Raw genomic sequence first — 19,119 nt, 5'->3', positions numbered from 1 at the left:
AAGAGGTGTTGAATGGATTCTGCTGTTCCTGCACACTGTGTGGTCTTCCTGCAGCTGTTATCCGCTACTTTACTCGAATGGTGAAGATTTAGCTGTTTTGTTGCAATTTGATAACCGGTTTATAATTGGTATGCCGTTAGTCCATGTATGTGGTCCCACACTTGTCGAAGTGTTTGTCCTAACGCTGCACGCTGCCATTCTTCCGTCCTGGTCTTGTTTTCGAGTCAATCAATGAGTATCTTGAATGATCTTGCGAATTGCCGTTTGTATCGTTGAAAATCCAGTCACCTTACTGCCTGAACGGTTCTCTGATCTTGGATCGAGTACGAGACCTCCAGGGGAATTCGTGGAGTTGCGGATGCGCTTCGAAGACTCCTCGACCGTGTGCCGATGCCTGTCACCTCCGGTGGAGCACTTTATTAAAGATGCCTCTATCTGTGCTCGCCACTTTAATTCATCTTTCGCTTGATGAAGTACGATCGTGGTAGGTTTCGCACTCGTGATAATTCGTTAAGTATCCGTGATGCATCCCGCGGAAACGAGGGTCTAGTCATAGTCGTCCGGGATGTCGAAGGTGTGTAGATTCCGGAAGGGTGCCAGGGTGTTGTTCCCGCTTGGGATTTCTGGAGAAGCAAGACGAATCTGAATTGCCCACCGTCTCAGTTTGGCCTTATAGTGTTTAAACGCCTGATCCTCAGGTAAAAACGGATACCTGCTTTTAGAATTATAAGTCAAGTTTCATCAGCTTTTGCTAAAAAATGTATTCGGTTATTTAGGTATGGGTTATGCCGGGGGTCAGCGACTTTACAGTTGAGTAGTCTGTTGTATTTCGCTGCCGTCAGCAGTTCCGTGCAGATTCTTGATTCATGGGTTGTCTGCCCACCTGAAGGTGGTCCAGAATCTATTAATTTCGTCCTGCCTTGATTAAGTCAGACTTTTTCTACTTGGCTCAATTTTCATTCTCTAATTCGCACTCTCGTGTTCAATCGATGTCTCCGACGTCTTCACGGCTCGCTGCAAGCTACAGCTGCATGTTTGAGGTCTCTGGAGACGATGACGACGAAAAGTTGAATCATGCTGGCGGCCAGGTTCGAGATTAGACCTGGAAAAGGTGTTTCAAAAGAGAGAATCCAGTCCTCTCCTTTTTTTAAATTGAAGCGTTGGCAATGAGACCGTCGTAATGCTCCCGGACCCTTTGATTACTGTGTCGACTTGTTCAGCAGATAGAGCTATTCATTCTCCTGGATCCTGAAGAAGTCGGTGGCCGGGATTTGTTGCGTGAGGGGGCTCTTGTGAGATTCTGGGCTGGTGATCGCCAAGCTGCCAAGAAGTGATCGGGGTTTTGAGTTAACCACGTGATCGCGTGCTTGGTGAACTGCGTCTTTATCACTACGGCTACTGATGTGATCCCAACTCCACCTGCTTTGCGAGGTGTGACGAGCAGACCTGGATAGATTTTATGACGGGCCTTGCAAAGTGGGGCCTTTCTTTGAAGCAAGTCACAAAAGTTTGACGACTATGGGGAAAGGCAAAGGCGCTAGAGGGCATCCTTGACGGATGCCGGACCGGACTGGGATCGCTTCTAACATTTTTCCATTGATAAGGACTCAGGCCTTAGTGCCTGTGTGCATTCGCCGGAGTAAAGCTATAAACCGCTTGTCAAAACCAAATCTTTGAAGGGTGGGATGCAGGAACTCCCTGTCCACAGTTTCGTAAGCCTTCCGGAAATCCAATAGAAAAATGCACCGATTAAGTATCGCTGGAATGTCTCGTCGGTGTGAAATGTTGCCAACTGCGCCAACATCATCGTTACTGTTCGTTTTGCGTTGAGCGACCGTGTACAAAGCCTTGTTGAGCATCACTGATGACTTTGGGCAGAATCTTTTGTACTCTGGCTGCGAGGACTTGAGCCACTATTTTGTAGCTTATCTGCAGCAGGGACACATTGGTCTATAATCCATCGCATCTACAGAGTCTCCTTTATCCCGCAACGGGGTGATGCGGGCCTCTAGAAAGAGTTCGGCATGGCTTCACCAGCCAGAATTTGAATTCTGACTGTTACTATCGCCAAGACCATGAGTGCAGCAGTGTCTTTGTAGAAGTCATTGTTGATATCATCTTGTCCGGCGGCTATATGCCGACTGAGCTGAGTTATAGCCTTTAACATGTCACTGTCGCATGAGGAAGTCAATGTCGTCTGTTGTCGCTTGCTGAGGCTTAATTACTGCTACAAAAGCATCGATTTCCGCTTGTAGTTCGGAATCGGACACGATCTGATGGCTGGTGCGAATGAGAATTGGGGCCTATTCTGAGGCAAATTTATCCGCCATTGTCATGTTTCTCGTGAAGTGATCCCCGTGTTGTCCTAAATGTTTGTTGTTTCTGGTCGCTCTCCAAGTTTGGTACTCGTTTGTTTTGGGCCGTTTAGTGGTTCGATGGAGTTGGTCACCCACTCTTGCAATCTGTCCTTATATCGCCTCCATATTAGCGGTTGTCTATTGTCGTCTCGTCGATAATAGGCACTAATTTCTACGAATGACATTGGCTTTAAAGCGCTTACGACGTTATTTTCCACGCCTTTTCACCACTCCTATGCATTTTGTAACGGGCTAGAGTTGCCCTAATGTTACACAGTCCCCATTAAGTACATTTGGTACTTAAGGGGATGGTCAATTACTAAATAATAGTAATTAGACCCAACACTCGGGTGTGGTGCACATTTGTGACCAACCCTTGTGGATGTGATGCACATGGGTGCATTCACATTAGGAGGGATGACGCCCAGCGTCATCCGTGATGACGGCTAGCGTCATCCGTTACGCGAGGTATCTAGAAAGATACGCTCGCAATACATATTAAATGTTATCTATAGAGATAACTTTTGATTGGTAAAAAAAGGTATTTGTATTTAACTCTATCTAATATAAATTAGTCTGAAAACTACTTCCTACTTGGGAAGTGTGCACGAGGAGACGGATAACCGCTCCCGTGACGACACTTAACCAGAGTACTTAGTGTGTTGGGTGAGGTCGCTTGCGCGCCCACCACGACTACCTCACTGCACGCAAGAGAAGCTGTTTAAACCGCTTTCTCGTTGTGCTAGAGTGTGTTACCGCATTGAGACGTGCCCGCCTGCACTTGGTAGCACTTGACATCCTTCCCACAACCCGCATCTCTGCGTGTGTACGTGAGGATGAGCCTCAACATTGATTGGGCTCATTTCCCCACCTCTCCGAACATCATCGGAAGGTGGCAAGGCAAGGACTTGGATAACAAGCCCTGGTCAGGCTCCTAGGCACTCATCCTGAGCAACATGTTGCTCAATTGGACCAGTTTGAGGCATTTTAGCTCGGAGAGCGGAGAGCCACGTCCAAGGCACAGAGCCATGGTGCGGCGGAGTCCGTCACTTAGACTCAGGATAAGCTGAGGCATGAGCAGGCTTGGAGTGAGAATCTCTCAACAGGACTGTTGAGATGCTCTCTGCCTGGCCGCATCAGCCGAGGCCCATTCGGATGGACCCGCCCAAGTTCGATGGAACTGCGGCGCACACGATTGTCCACTGGCTTTTAGCCGTGGAGCAATGCAGTGTCGCCCAGCTCATCGAGAACGACAGCCGGGTGGTGTCGTACGCCATGTCGCATCTGCGCGGTAAGGCCTCAGAGTGGGTTTACTCGGCGCTTATGGCGGACAGAAAAGCGTTCCCCTCATAAGCGATCTTTAAGGATAAGATTCGCGCCATGTACCAGCCGCCGAACAGCAAAGTGTTGCTTCAGACGCGCTTCTTTGGAGCGCAACAGGTGAAGCGTTCTATGCAAGATTATGCGCAAGAGACGCGCTAGCTGTCGTGTCCATTACCCGTCGGTCCGATTCTGGAGCAGATTAAGGTGATCACGTTTATAAACGGACTGCGGCATGGCCCATCGCGACAGGCCTTTTTCAGAAAGATGCCGTCGACGATGGAAGAGGCAATCCAAATTGCCTTAGTTGAGGAGCAATTTCCCAAACAGTGCCTCGGCGACAGCTCGTCGATGATGGAAGAGGCAATCCAAACTGCCTTAGTTAAGGAACAATTTCTATAACAGTGCCTCGGCGACAGCTTGGTATAAGCCGTCTGCCGAGAGGTCAGATGCCACTCCCATGGAGTTGGGTAATGCAGACGTTGTCTGCTATAAATCCGGCAAGAGCGGCCATATGATGGCTTGGTGCTATGCTAGGTTCCCTGCTGGGGCAGAGATACTCAGTATTAGGAGTCCCTTCCCAAAGGGCGCGATGGCAAGAACTGGCGTGCGAGGCGCATGAGTTCTGCATCACCACGGAGGGGTCGAGGAATGCAGGAGCGCAGTAGGGGCAGGATGCCTACTGGCGCGGACTTTGAATGTAGCGGAGCTACCTCGCTTCTAAAGTCAGAGGAAGATTTTAATACTTTGAGAGTCTCTTAGTTCTATCTCTTTAAGATCAATAGGGGAACTGAAATTTATTCAATTATTTAAAGCTGAAAACCTTACCCTGGCTAATTTAAAAAAGATTGCGGCCGCCAGATTTATATCTGGCGGCGAGCACATTTCTTACCCATAATGAATGGGGTTTGAAGTAATAAATTATTTAGAATAGGATAAAGGGTATTTTACCCATAAAGTAAATGTACCAAAACAACGGCTTTCCCACCGATGTCTGCCCCATTACACCCTCCCCCATCAGACTGTTGACACCGAGTGACAATATTCGCTTCATTTCCTCTTTGAGGTTGGAACCTAAAAGCTAACCGTTCGATTGTGTTTTTAATTCCTTTGTCCCATTACAATCAAGCGTGAGTCACAGACTCTTAGTACCTTCCTTGACGATGACGGAATGGTAGACTTTGAAAGTCACTCTCCATCAGAGGATTAGGAGAAAGAGCGCCATTCTCTCACGCCTTCTCCTCCGGCTGAACGTCAGCGAGCCCCGAACTCGTTCCCAGAACGTGGCGCCACTGATGCCTTAACTGCATTGAGCAGGACACGGGACCCTGAGTCCAACATCATAACGAATCCGCTCGATGAAGAGTAACAGCAGGCAATTCTCATAGGTGAAAAAGCTCCTCGTCGAGCTGCCGAAATAGCGAAAGCTAAAGCTCGTAGTGAATATAGATTCACTTCGCTTAAAAAGACGAGCTTCTTAAAGAGAGAGCGGGTCATAGCATGGCCATCTGGATCTCCGGAGACGTAGCGAGATCCCGAAAGAGATCGCTGCTTGTGACGCTCTTCATGAGCAGAACCTTACGCCAAAGCTTGTGACGCGAAGTCAGTATCTATCACGTTACGTGATCAAGCCCGTGGGGTTAAGGTGACCTCGATGAGGTTAAATTCTGAACGGTTTGTTTCTAAACGAAACAAGGAGTAAAAACAAAGTCTCATTTGAGAACTGGGTCCACCGGGCCCGCCGCCTTCGTAATATTTGGAACATCAGAAAGTCTGCGGATACGGCTGATGTTCGTTTGGAACGGAAACTTGGCTCCAATTTTGCCAAGCTTAAGGCCAAAGGCCAATTACGTTCGGCATTTATGCCACAAAACGAAGAAAGGCCTAACCGATATTTCAGTGCTTCGTTTGACCGTACAACCATGGATCGAAGCCGCCCTGAGGCTATAGATCCCCGTAATCCCACGTTTAGTGCTGGGAAACGTCGTTTGACGCGAGTTGACATTGAGATTGGCGCTCAAAAACGTCAACGGCGTACGAACAATCTTGCCGGAGAGGTACCTCAAAATCCCAAGAGCTTTCAGAAGAGGGTTACCCTAGCCACTTCACCAGATACTTCTTTTTGTTTGTCTTGGCTATCTGTCATCGTATCCCTTACATGTCTTAAGACGCTAAATCGCGTCACGAGAAACTTGCTTACTTGTTTTCGAATGGTAACAGGGCTGATATCAGCAAGCCTATCGGCTAAATCTCCCCCAGCAAGCCCTGAAACACACAGTGGTGTCGTTAATGGAACGCGTGGGTGGGTAAGACCGTTTACATAGATTGGATTATAACTTGTAAAGGCATGAACAGCGTTTTTAATGCAAACTCCACTACTGGGAGCATTGAGCTCCAGTGCTTTGGTGTCTGAGCATACACGCTGCGTAAAACGTCTTCAATGACGCGATTGACACGTTCAGTTTGACCATCGGTCTGCAGATGGTCCGCAGTGGACATATCCAATCTGGTGCCGAGCACTCGGAAAATTGAATTCCAGATTTACGCGTGAAACGGGAGTCCCGATCAGAGACAATTATCAATGGCAAACCAAGTTATCGAAACACACGATCGATAAACAGCGTAGCTGTACCTTCTCCATCAATAATATCTGGCACGGCCGCTAAGTGAGCCATTTTGCTCAATCAGTCAACAAAGACCATCATGCCAGAGTTACCGGCCGAATCTTTCGGAAGACCGAACACAACATCCATACTAATCGACTCTTAACACCTTATAGGTACGGGCAGCCTTGCCAGTGGAGCAGCAGCATGCGCTGAGGGTTAATCCGTTGGCAAGTTTCGCATGTGCGAACATATGTGCTGACCCATTTATAAAGTTTGAACCACTAATAAATCTGGCTTATACAGCCGTTGGTCTTTTCTCTACCGAGATGACCACCAAGGACAGTATCGTGTGCCTCATAAAAATTTTGGTACTTCAAATCCTCACCATGAGGAACAACGACACTCGAAAAGTCCGCGACGTCTGTGCAATAAAGCAATAGGTCGTTATCGATAGAAAAACGATGCAACCTTGCACGCAAACGAGCAATTTAATAACTTAATCAGAATTCTTTAAAGTTCGTAGCAGAGCTACACACTGTTCATCCTTGGCGTAAGCCGAACGAATCAATCTAGGAATATGCAACATGATAGTCGTTAAATGAGAAAGCCCATAAACCGGCCTTCATGATGACGCATCGGCCAAAGCATTCTGCTTGCCGGGCTTATACTCCACCTCGAAGTTGTATCCGGCGAAAAGGATAGCCATCGATCCATTCGCTGTGAGAGATGGGCGACTTAGTTGCCGTGCGTAATGACGCGTGATCTGTATATATCTCAAACGGCTTAGAGCCGAGCAGATGAACTCTGAATTTGACGAGAGCATACTTCATAGCTTATAACTCTTTGTCATGAACTAGGTAGTTCTTTTTCGCAGCTTTAAGCTGTCTAAACTCAAACACAATAACACGTTCATGCCCATCAACATCTGTTTGTAACAGAGCACTACCAATAGTAAAATCCAAAGCGTCCCAGACGACACTGACAGGCCTATTTGGATTAGCAGTGCCAATATCGGGGCATGGATAAGACTATCCTTAATTGCTTGAAAAGCATTATGTTCTGTGCTAGTCCAGCACCATTCTGTATTCTTTTAAGGAGATGAAATATTGGCCTAGACAGATCAGCGTAATTTTCGCGATACTTCTGTAAATAATCGGCGATACCTAAACACTTACGCAAATCCTTTTGGGTTTTAGGAACTGGCGAATCTACTTTGGCTTTTACCGTAGCGGGATCCGCCCTAAGACCTCACTTCCCAATGAAGCAGCCTATAAAAGGAATTTCTTCTGTGCCAAAAACGCATTGGCATACAATTTATTTGTGCACATACGCTCGAGCACTGCTCGCAAATGGTCTGAATAGATTCCATATCCGACCGACCCTGCTCCGCATGACTATGAACAAAATTGTCATCAAAATAAGTGTGTACAGAACCTCGATGAGGGCGGAACAGTTGCGTCACTAGACGATAATGTTGCCGGGGCATTGGAAAGCCTTTGTGGCAATCGCTGTAAGCGGGATATCGCTCGCTCGCATGAGCAGTTGATAGTAGCCATCGACTAAGTCAAGTGCACTGTACATTGTACATCCAACATATTGTTATGAAGAACACCCTTTCCAGGAATGGGGTTTTGTGCTTCAGCATTAAGCTTATTATAAGCGTGTACAATGCGCCACTTACCATTTGGCTATTTGACACAAAATGTCGATGTCGAATGAGGAGATTTGGTCTCTCGTACCATTCCAGCCTCGTGCTTAGCTTGAAAGAAATAGTCAATGACGTCACACTGCTCCCTTGGTAAGGCCGCTGGCGTGAGATATTTGGTTCCCGGCAACAAGTCAGTTTCATGACTGACACCTCTATCCGGAGGTAAAACAGATGGTTGATTGGTACATACCACATCTTAAAATTCCTTAATTAAGAATTAAAATGGATCGGTAGGATCTTCAAGGAACGATGACCCACTCCGCGCACCTAGTGCAGCTTTTGTGTCATCCAGGACGGCTTCGTCCAGAATGACGATGAGTTTAACTCAGTTATAGGTCGAACGACCGCCATCACAGATAAATTGCCAGCATTTAAGGCTCGCCCGCATCGATAGACATTTTGTCGAGCTCTTAAAGAGCATGTAACGAAGGAATTGCCGCAAGGCTAACTTTTCGCTCAATGTTACCGGTTACACCATATTCAAGCGTTTGAAATTGCTCACTCGTATTACTTTGTGAGGAGTTAAATGCTTCGCGTCTCCCCTGTCTTGGGATAGAGACAATACGTCCCTCAGAGGCCGGGACAATCACGTCTCCGAATTTTCTATCCTGTAGTGGTACTATTCCAGACATGGTGTCAAATGCGACATCCGACAAGTAGTTTGGTACCTCATCTTCCTTATCCGGCGAACGTTACGTGTCGCTTCACGTGCATAAGAGGGATTTGACCCAAATTGCCCTGGCGAACCGCCAATAGTGTCACTATCGAAACTCAGTATGGTGCCACCTCGGCCGACCACACTCAGTGGACTAAGATGTGCCACTCCACGTATGTCATGAATATTCCATTCTTGCTGATTCGGCCTTAGGCCAACAATGCTTTTAGCATTTTGTGAATCGTTATTATAACTAGTGTCACTCGACGGAGTACGTGCAGTTCCACCTTTTTCTGCTGAGTCGGGCTCAGAATTAATGTTTTTAACATAAGAGTTCATTAACTCAGACATGCCAATGTCTAAAACACTGACAGACTCATCCAATGATCCGCGCCAATAGCACTTTTGTTGCCTAGCAAATGGTGGGTTCATGACTCTCCAACACTTTGCTAGGAACATTGCGCGTGGCGCCTAAAGTCTTAGACCTCCAATCGATCCATGGCTCATGGTGTTCTAATCTTGTCATACCAAGGATGAGATCATATCTCAAATCTAAAAATCTGACGAGACAGCGTTCCATACTGTCAAAATCCAAAAACTTTATACCTAAGTTCAATGGAACCTTGGGAGTAGTGACACGAGCCCCAGTCGCTAAGCGAACAGTGATTGTATCACCTTCATGCGCTCTAAGCGCCTCAGCGTATTGTTGACTTCATTCAAGGAAAAAGGCGTCGAGCATATTTGCAAGACGCTTCTGAGTTAATTAAAATTGACCACGGCTTATCAAAGCCCTTTACAGTCGCTTGAGCGACTAGCAAGCCAGGCTTGTACTCTAAGCCCGTGCCATTGAGCACCGAGCTAATTGAAGCTAGGTTCTGTTTATTATCGCCTCCTTGAAATTCGACAGAGCCTAGGTCTCCCCCAGTAGGGCGCCCCGCACCTACTGGGTATCGACGTTTTCCCGCACCGTACCAGATCTCTGGCATAGGTCGGAGCTCTTTCGAGCTTTACGCGAATTCCGAATAGGGCAGAGGGCAGACAGGGCGTGAATGTTTCGTGCTCCCGCACATATAACATCTACGGAAGGACTTATGCTGTTTTACAACTTGAAATACCTCTTCTCCTTCCTCAACGAGGCTTAAATACATTGGTTCTGCTCTATCAGACGGAACCCATGTGCTCAAAGAGCTTGTTTGGAAAACAGGCGTGCTAATGCGAGCAGACTTAAAAGCAAACTCGGCGCGTAGCGCTATGGCAACTGCCTCTTCGAACGTAGCCGGATGAGTTCGGACAAATTTCGTCCGGGCAACGCCCTCAGTGAGACCCCCATAAAGATGGTCACTACAAGTGCTTCTTGCACCGGGTCTTGATGCATAGATGCAATGAGAGTTCTCAACTCCTGGGCAAAGTCCCCTAGGGTTCTTTCACCCTGTCGAGTCGCAAGGAGCCGTGCTCGCATGCGCATGCGTAAAGCCTGGTCAGGCGGTGCAAACATGCTCGTCATTTGCTGTTCCAGCGAATCCCATGAGGGAAAAGCGTCGTTTATGGACGTGCTGCACGATAGTGCCCACTCCATGGCTCTACCTCCAAGTTTGGAAGTGGCCATATCCACCATTTGCCATTAAGTTAGGACAAGGCGGAATCATTGGACATTTCCGTCTGCTTAATCCAAAAAGGGAGATTTTCTCTTCCCTCTTTTCCCTCAAACATTTTCACATTTACAGTCAGAGGGCGAGCCCTCGGCTCTGAGTCAGTTACAGAGATGCACCGGGTTGACATAGATGCCGCTTAATCCTGTACCTGACCGATCAGGGAGGCTTCGTACCGCATAAAGTCTTCAAGCCTTGCAGGCAGGACCTCTGGTCCCTGGGAAATAATAAATTCCACGTGCTCAAGCCCTAATAAGGTTTTGAGCTTGTCATAAGCGGCACATTGTGCTTCTGAAAATTCTGGAACCTCTTCCGTTTTCGTAAGAAATAAGTCTTGAAAGACTTAGGCGTAGATTAAGTACGAGTGCTGCCAGGTGTAGCGGAGCTACCTCGCTTTTAAAGTCAGAGGAAGACTTTCAGACTCAAAAAGTCACTTAGTCCTATTGAACTAATCGGTTTAATAACTTAGAGAGTCGTACAATCTATTAAAGCTTAAGGAATCTTAGTTCAAGGATTCAGGGGTTTGTAGAACCAAGTGGCAACTAGTGCCTAAGAGGATATACCTTAGAAAGGCTTCTATCTCTTACAGATCAATGCGCAAGCCTGAGGTAGGCACTTAACGCTTTATGATCAAAAGGGGAACTGAACTTTATTTAATCATTTTAATCTAAGAGCCTTACCCTAGCTAATTAAAATAGATTTTGGCCGCCAGATTTATTTCTGGCGGCGACCACATTTATTACCCATAATATATAAGATTTAAGTTACTAACCATATTAAAATTAGATAAAAGGGTATTTCACCCATAAAGTAAATATACCACAACAACGGTTCTCCAACCGATGTATGCCCCATTACAGTAACACTCATTCCAGACGAAATTATCAGTAGCATGCACATTGCCAACATTTCAACCATGTGGATAGCCGTAAAGACGAGCAAAACACAATTGCTTACGATCAAGTTACGATCAATATTGTGGAGGCCAAACCAAAGACTTAGGTACCGCCTATCAGGGTCCAATCAAGCAGCTCTTGATCGAACATGCCAGCGCAAAGTCGACTACTAGTGTGTGATGGTGTCTTGGCGACAAGTCCGTCACGAGTTTGATTGATTCTGGTGCGTCAACAAACCTGATCGAACCCGGTCTGACATCCAAAGTGCTCAGCGTGCAGACAGTACATGCGCATCGATTTGACGGAACGTGGACATCGAGTCAGCACACGGAGAGAGTGAAAGATGTCATTCGTGCTAGGTGTGGAGCTTTCAAAGTTGCAGTTCACGCTATAGGACACGTGACTTGATATTTGGATAATCATCGTTCTACAAGTACAACCCACAGATAGATTGGCGTACACAACGGAATAATATTGTAGTACATATCGCGTTCGAAGACGTTGATGCCCGACCTTCAAGGGAATATGAATAGTGGAGCCTACGATGAGATATATCAGCTGTATGATATATAACGTAAAGAAAACGAAAATGCCTTAGGAACTGAAACCAGTCGAGGTCGAGAACAAGGACGTACTTTCCAAACAACTTCCGAATGAAATCCAATGCGATCAGTTAGCTTTGAAATACAAATACAGCCGAATGTGGTGCTAAATTCTCGTGCTTCCTTTCGTCTTTCGAAGGTTAAGCAGGATGCACTTCAACAATTCGTAAAAGTGAATATTAAGAAAGGATGGATCGAAGTGTCAAACTCTCCATGGGTCTGGAATATTTTTTTTAAATTTCGAAAGGATCCCCTAAATCGATAGTTTCCAGCACGCGTTAAATGAATTCGAAAGCAGAAATTGAAAGACTCTCATTCGATGGGTGATTGGCTACTGCTATCTTATAGCTTGTCAGTCGTAAGAAAGTTCCCTTGCCGATAATCAAAATATTATATGACCGCATGGTAGGGTGCAAGTAGTTTACGCTTCTCGATCTTGCAAATTGGTACCATCAAATGAAAGTCCAACTATCTAGTCGACCCTATACGGCTTTCGGAATCCATAAGGAAACGAATTATTTGTGTTTAGCACCATGAGTATATCCAGAATGCCTAGCAGCTGGTCGCGTCGTATTCGAACGTTATTCGACCAGCTCAAAAAAATTGTTGTCGTGTATGTCGAGGAACGTATGTACCTCCTCTCGTACAATGGGGGACCATGTTAGACGCGTTCGCGTAATATGCGACGTCTTGCGCAAAGAGAAGCTTTATGCTCAAAGTTTCAATGTGCGATTGGTCGTAACGAGATTGCATTTTTAGGGCACATATAGTTTCCGAAGAGGGTCATCGCGTCGATCCAAAAAGTCGATACTATTGCAACATTTTCAGCGCCGACATGCCGCATAGAATTGCTGATTTTTCTAGGACTCGCTGGGTACTACCGTCGATTCATCTGCAATTTTGCCAAGCTATCGCTTCCTCTTCGAGATTTTACCAAGAAAGATACACACTGAAGCTGGGGAGGATCAGCAACGAGCGTTAAACGCATCAAAGCTCGCGCTTCAGCAGTCGCCGACTCTAAAGCTGCCAGACTTTACTCACCCTTTTATCGTCACAACGGATGCGCATGGGTGGTGTTCTTTTCGAACGCATCAACGACAATGACCACGCCCTTGCATATTTTTATTCGGAACAGTTGGACCCCCTTGAATTAAAACGGCCAATTTACAAGAAAGAGCTGTTAACGATCAAGACTGCTCTAAACAATGGCGTCCGTATCTCCATAGAGGATACTTTTCAGTCTACTCTTCGTGATTGGCTGACGCCATCCACGTATATCCAACTTGCTTGACGGTGACTCTAATTCAACGGGAAGGGACTCGTTCGAGCAAAGACCCATGTTGCTCTTGCTCACCACGGATTGACTACACAATTAATGCGAAGGGATCTCAACAGATCGTTCACGGGTAATATTGATGCAATAAGACATTAGTTCTATTGACCAACCCCACTAATCGTTACAAGAAACGATTAGGCGTCGCGCGAGGAGGCGCATTGTAAAGGTAATTACTAATATATTAAAGGTAGTAGATAGAAGATAGTTCTGAAAGAGCGAAATGTATCAATATAGTTTACTTTTTTCCCCTATTCTAAAGCCTTAGAATTTAAACTTAGTAGCTAAGACTTCTTAGCTACTAGAAACTTCCTCTGCACATCGTGTACGTGAAGTCATCGAGACACCCACAATAAGAGGAAATAGTATTATAACTCCTCTCATAGAAAATACAATTTATCACTACTCCTCTCATCGAAAATAATATTTATGTAACGTGACCCCGTAACAGCACATCTCTTGAATGTTGCAGGGGCATTACTAACCCCCTGTGGTATAACTAGCCACTCCTAAGGCATTCCGCTTGGAAAATTATTGCTGTAAATGAAATATTCTGTTCATGCATGAGGATCTGATAGAACCCGTCCATAAAATATTAATGAAATAGTGCAATTAAGTTGGAGATTTTAAGACCTTCGTATTTTAAGGTATTAAAGAAAGCTTTTAGGGCTATATCTCAGAGCAACAGGCCAAGACTGATTGGTTAAAACCAAAGCATCCTTAGTGTTTATCAATCGTGGACGCCATGGGGACGAAAAGAAAGCGCGAGGTCGAGTCTAGCCGGGATGCTCGACTTGATGATCCGTACCTGCTTCACATGCCGCCTTGCCTATTTTCAAATCATCATCGTAAAATCGGTAAAAATGTAGGCATGGTGCGGAATTGTGTCAACAATCCCAATTGCCTCTACGGACTAGGTGAGCACTACCACGGTATATGGCAGAGCGCAAGACTTATCCGGCGCCTGTATGGAAGTGACCCCCGAGAGCGAAAGCGGCCACTTAATGCATGTGGTAAAGCCATGCCTTGCGGATTACGTAATCTTGGTGCCACGTGCTATTTAAACAGCATGTTGCAGTGCTTGTACGTAAATTTGCCCTTTCGCCAAGCCGTGTACGAATGGGAACCAAAAGAGCAGCTTGTAGACAAAGCGTTGACGCTTCAAATGCGTGCTTTGCAAAAACTGTTTGCCCAGATGCAATTAGGCAATGAAAGCTACTATGATCCGACCGTCTTCGCCTCGACGCTGTCTCTCAACCGTGGCATGCAACAAGATGCCCAGGTTTGAAAAACTTGCCGTCTATATTTGTTGATGTAGCTAATCTGTTGCATGTCATTAATGTGGGGGGTAGGAATTTAGCAAATTATTATTAGCGCATTTACGCACTATTTTCTGGCAGTCGAAAATTCCAAGGCATTGGAACTTAGTGGACAAACTCTTTCAGGGACAGATGTGCTATGTGACCAAGTGCTTGAAGTGCCAGAATCGTTCAATGCGACCTTCTTCGTATTATGAAATCTCGCTGAATATTAAGGGGCATCAGAGTGTCGAAGACTGCGTACGATCGTATTTGTCGCCTGAAGTGCTAAACGGTGAAAACAAATACTTTTGCGAACATTGTGATGCCAAGCAGTGCGCGGAGCGTTTCCTTGAACTAAAGCCACAAGCATTGCCCTCGACGTTAATGTTGCATCTCATGAGATTTGTCTACGATGCAAAAGCTGGACGAAAAAAAAAGCTGACGGTACGAAGTGTAGAATCCCTTTTTTTTAAATGGCTAATTTTGGATTGCCTCGATGGCTACAGGACGTGATTGAAATCAATAAAATCCTTAAAATGTCTGAACTGTTGCGACAAAGTGGTCTTGTTGAAGCGCCTGGTCCATCTGAAGATGTAATTTACCGCCTACAGGGATATCTAAATCACCGTGGAAAAAGTGCTCACGTGGGACACTATACTGCTACCGTAGCATATCCGAATTTAGAAAAAAGCATACCTGATGAATGTGGTATGGACTGGTATGAATTTGACGATGCAGTTGTGACTGAAAGATCGAAGTGCGATGCAAGAAGCGAGCGACTTCATGGCTCCAAAATTCGGTCTCGGGATATCTACATGCTTCTCTACGTTCGGGATGACGAAGCAACTAGTGGTTCAACTGGGCAAATTTCTTCACCTCGTCGAGCAAATGCTATATTAGAGCCTTCTGAACTTTGTCGAAGCGATGTGGAAGTACTGAATAATGGGTTTAACGCCGAGGTCAACAAGTTTGTTCACATAGTGAGTGATATGGAAACTCGCATTCAAAAGCGAGTTGATGCATACAAGCATTATTTCGAAGCATCTCAACCATATCCACTTGCGACTGCAACGCAATACTACTGGGTAGATACGGACTGGCTTCGTTGCTGGATTACTGGCGAGGATCAAACAAGAACAACTTTAAGTTTGCCGCACACTGAAGAAGAAGTCCTTAACTTAGCTGCACCCGAAAAGAAATTAGAGCCGAATGCAGCGGAGCAATTGAGTACTTTTAATGTTGATGATGATCATAGCACGTGTGTCATCGTTGATCGACCGGAAGCAAATATCGAAGCGGCAAATGCACAGTGCCATGAAGATGATAGTAGAACAACCAATCTTCATTGTATTGATAAAAGCCAGTCCGTTAGCGTTGATGGTGGTAATGTGGCTACCCCAAGCACGACTTCTCGATCCACTTCTTCTATTGCTTCTTCCTGTGAAGGACCATGTAGAGCCAACGCTGCCGAGATTGACGATGAAGACATTCCTTTTTCAAAATCGGTTGATGTAGCGCCTTACTGTTGTGGACACTCGGTCGGTCTTAAAGATGGTCGACAGCTTCAACCAATACTTCGCTTCGCACCAGAGAATGTGTCGAAATTAAAGCGAATTTCTGCCGAGTTTTTTTCCTACTTGCAAGAGAGTTGTAGTCAGCAGCCTATTGTGAATGATCAGACGAACAGTATCACGTCGATGAGAGTATTTGAAGCAGAAACGTATGAATGCACGGCTTGCGTAAAGACATTTCGGGATACAATATTGAATGACATGGATAACTTAAACAAAGTTAACGTTGAATTTGAATTGCTGCGTGACTCTCGTAAAAACATCTTGGCGACTGTGGCAGCAGAAGGCGCTTTTTTAATGAGCCGAGCATGGATCAAAAGCTACAAGACTCACCTTCAGGCTCTGCATAAAGTGCTCTCGCATGCAGCCTTTACATGCGCGAAGAGTGCTGTCAAAACTAGCGACGATGGACTAAGTATGTGGCAAAAACCCATAAACGAGGATATTACCTGCTTCCACGGTAATCTCACGCTACAAAAGCGATTATACCGACCCGTATCAACGGCAACCTGGTCGTACTTCCGAGCTAAGTTCTCGTATCGTGTCGAATTCGCACAATCAACAACTCAGCCGTGTGCAAAATGTGAGATCGATGAAAATACAAACAAAGAATGCTTGCAATCCGAGCGTAATACGCGCAATAATATTCTCTCTGTTGCAGCTCTAGATTTCTTGTATCGTCAAAAAACACGTGGAGATCTTGTTCGACTTGTGGACATGTTTGAGCTTCCTGCCGCTCAATTCGGTGCCGGGCTTGAGAGAGTATCAGCGTGGACGAAACAGAAAAGCACTCCGAGACGAATGTTTTTAGTGTCTCGTCGGTGGTTACTGCGATGGAGAGAGTACATTCGAAATCTTGAAGGAGGTGTCCCTGCGCCTCTCAGTCCATTGTCTATTACGTGTTCACATCACAAACTGGTGTTACCTCCAGGACTGATAGCAGCACAACTCGGACAACTCTTTAACGCAAGTTCATTAGAAGTGGAACTTGTGACCATAGAAGCAATGCAGGCGCTCGCTGATCGGTACGGGAATCCGGATATGACTGTCTTTTATGGTCTTCTTAAAACAATTGAGACGGATGCGGGAGGATTTAATGTAGTGTGGCGACGATGCTCCCTAGCTTCGTTATATTATGAGAATGAAAAAGCTTTGAGCAGCAATAGCAGTTTGGATAGCATCGTAGCTATGGATGTTCAGGACGCAAACGATGAAGGTATTCTTTGTGCCGAATGCCAAGCAAGTTCCGATCGAAGGCACCGCGACGAGATTGAAAACTTTTTTAATCGCGTCGTCACTATCCAGCAGCTGAACGAAAATCAGGAAGTGCCAGCAACCGAGAACCTTACGACAGATGCAAACCACTCGGGTCGACGCCGTTCGCGGCGCATTCGACCAGGCTCGGTATGTACGTGGCCTGTCGTCGCTAATGCTACCGATACAGTGTACACGCTTAAAGCAAATATCTATGCCGAAATTGGTGCTTTGCCCATGCATCAGCGCCTCTACTACAAGGGTCAGCTTTTGGAAAATAATTACACGCTGAAGCATTCCGGGTATGTTGCTTCCTTACTGGCGTGTTTTTAACATGTCTTTAATGAGCGTTTTGCAATTATAGAATTAAAGCTGGGGATGCCGTGTATATGCGATTATTAGAAGACAGTGCGGATGACCACGTGTTGGACGAAGAACAGGAGCGGGAGGTTGGGTTTGCAGACTCGGTATTACTATCGCGCCCGTCAACAAAGTGTGAGAAGGGAAAACAAGATGGAGTGGAGAACACCAGCAGCTGCACAATGATGGATCAAGCGACATTGGATAGTCACGAATCTTTCGTTTGGGTGTGTTCTGACTGCACGTTTGTCAACGACGACACGGACGATATCTGCGAGATGTGTTGTGCGACGAAATGCTCAGCATGACCGATTTCCTATTGCAACGGTCTCATTGCCAACGCTTCTATTTGAATAAAGAAGAGGACTAAATTCTCTCTTTTGAAACACCTTTTCCAGTCTAATCTCGAACGTGGCCGGCCCCAGCATGATTCAACTTTTCGACGTCATCGCCTCCAGAGCTCTTAAACATGCAGCTGTAGCTTGCAGCGAGCCATGAAGACGTCGGAGACATCGATTGAACACGAGAGTGCGAATTAGAGAATGAAAATTGAGCCAAGTTGAAAAAGTCTGACTTAATCAAGGCAGGACGAAATTTACAGATTCTGGACCACTTTCAGGTGGGCAGACGCCGTTTAGTGGTTCGATGGAGTTGGTCACCCACTCTTAAAATCTGTTCTTAAATCGCCTCCATATTAGCGGTTATCTATTGTCGTCTCGTCGATAACAGGCGCTAATTTCTACGAATGACATTGGCTTTAAAGCGGGGTAAGTATGCCGGACTTGACGTCGGAATGATAACTTCGGAATACCACCTCTTGGTAGTTAAGGAGTTGCGGTGGGTTCTATACTAATACCCCATATCACGTGCGGCACCAAGGCGGTAGGAACATTAAACGATCAAATACGGTTGGCCCGTTTCGTAGTCCAATACGTGAAATGGCTTTCCGCATCATCCGCCACTTCGTCATTCGCATGTTTCTCGCCTGTCGTGCTCGGTCAAGTTGTGAGAGTAAAGAAGGCGTCTCAAAGCCGGGCTCTCTGGCCTAATGGCTGTCGATTCACCTAATCAATCTAATAAGGGGCTTTGCACACTGTTGAAGTCCACAATAGTTAGACGAAAAATTTACGATCACCGCGTCGGTACGGGGCATTAGAAAACGTTTAAATCCTGCGTCACATTGATGTTGACTCCCAACTGACGTGTACTCGTTTATTTCTTGTTCCACCCGTCGTCTGGATTGTTGCCGAGGGTGTGTGTCCATAGGATCGCTACTCCTGCAGAATTGGATGACCCGAGAGAGGGGCGATTGCGTCTTCTCCAGCCTTAATCCCCACAGATTCTTCCATAGGTCTTTTATTCCTCCGCCTCTTCTTCTATATCGGCGTGAGTTTCCTAAAGAACAGTTTTCATTGCACTTTAAACGTGCGTTTCCTGGAGGAGCCATGCTAAAATGGAACAAACTACTGCCCTCCTCCCCAGTGATCACATATGAACTTCCCGACAA

At 46.0% G+C, this 19,119-nt stretch overlaps 1 protein-coding gene across 1 annotated transcript; it reads left to right on the top strand.

Moving 5' to 3' along the window:
- Positions 1–13,871: 13,871 nt before the first annotated feature.
- Positions 13,872–18,807, top strand: CCR75_003241 (uncharacterized protein; the record flags this gene model as incomplete). The annotated part of the gene is made up of 4 exons (XM_067961338.1): positions 13,872–14,408; positions 14,479–14,871; positions 14,934–17,554; positions 17,617–18,807. 4 exons carry the CDS (start codon positions 13,872–13,874, stop codon positions 17,918–17,920), a joined length of 3,855 nt encoding a protein of 1,284 aa, XP_067817791.1. The 3' UTR covers positions 17,921–18,807.
- Between the last annotated feature and the right edge of the window lie 312 nt (positions 18,808–19,119).

This window comes from Bremia lactucae, linkage group LG11, assembly GCF_004359215.1.
Source record: "Bremia lactucae strain SF5 linkage group LG11, whole genome shotgun sequence".
Classification (NCBI taxonomy): domain Eukaryota; phylum Oomycota; class Peronosporomycetes; order Peronosporales; family Peronosporaceae; genus Bremia; species Bremia lactucae.
Note: the sequence above shows the minus strand (reverse complement) of the source record. Positions and strands in the feature narration are given on the sequence as shown.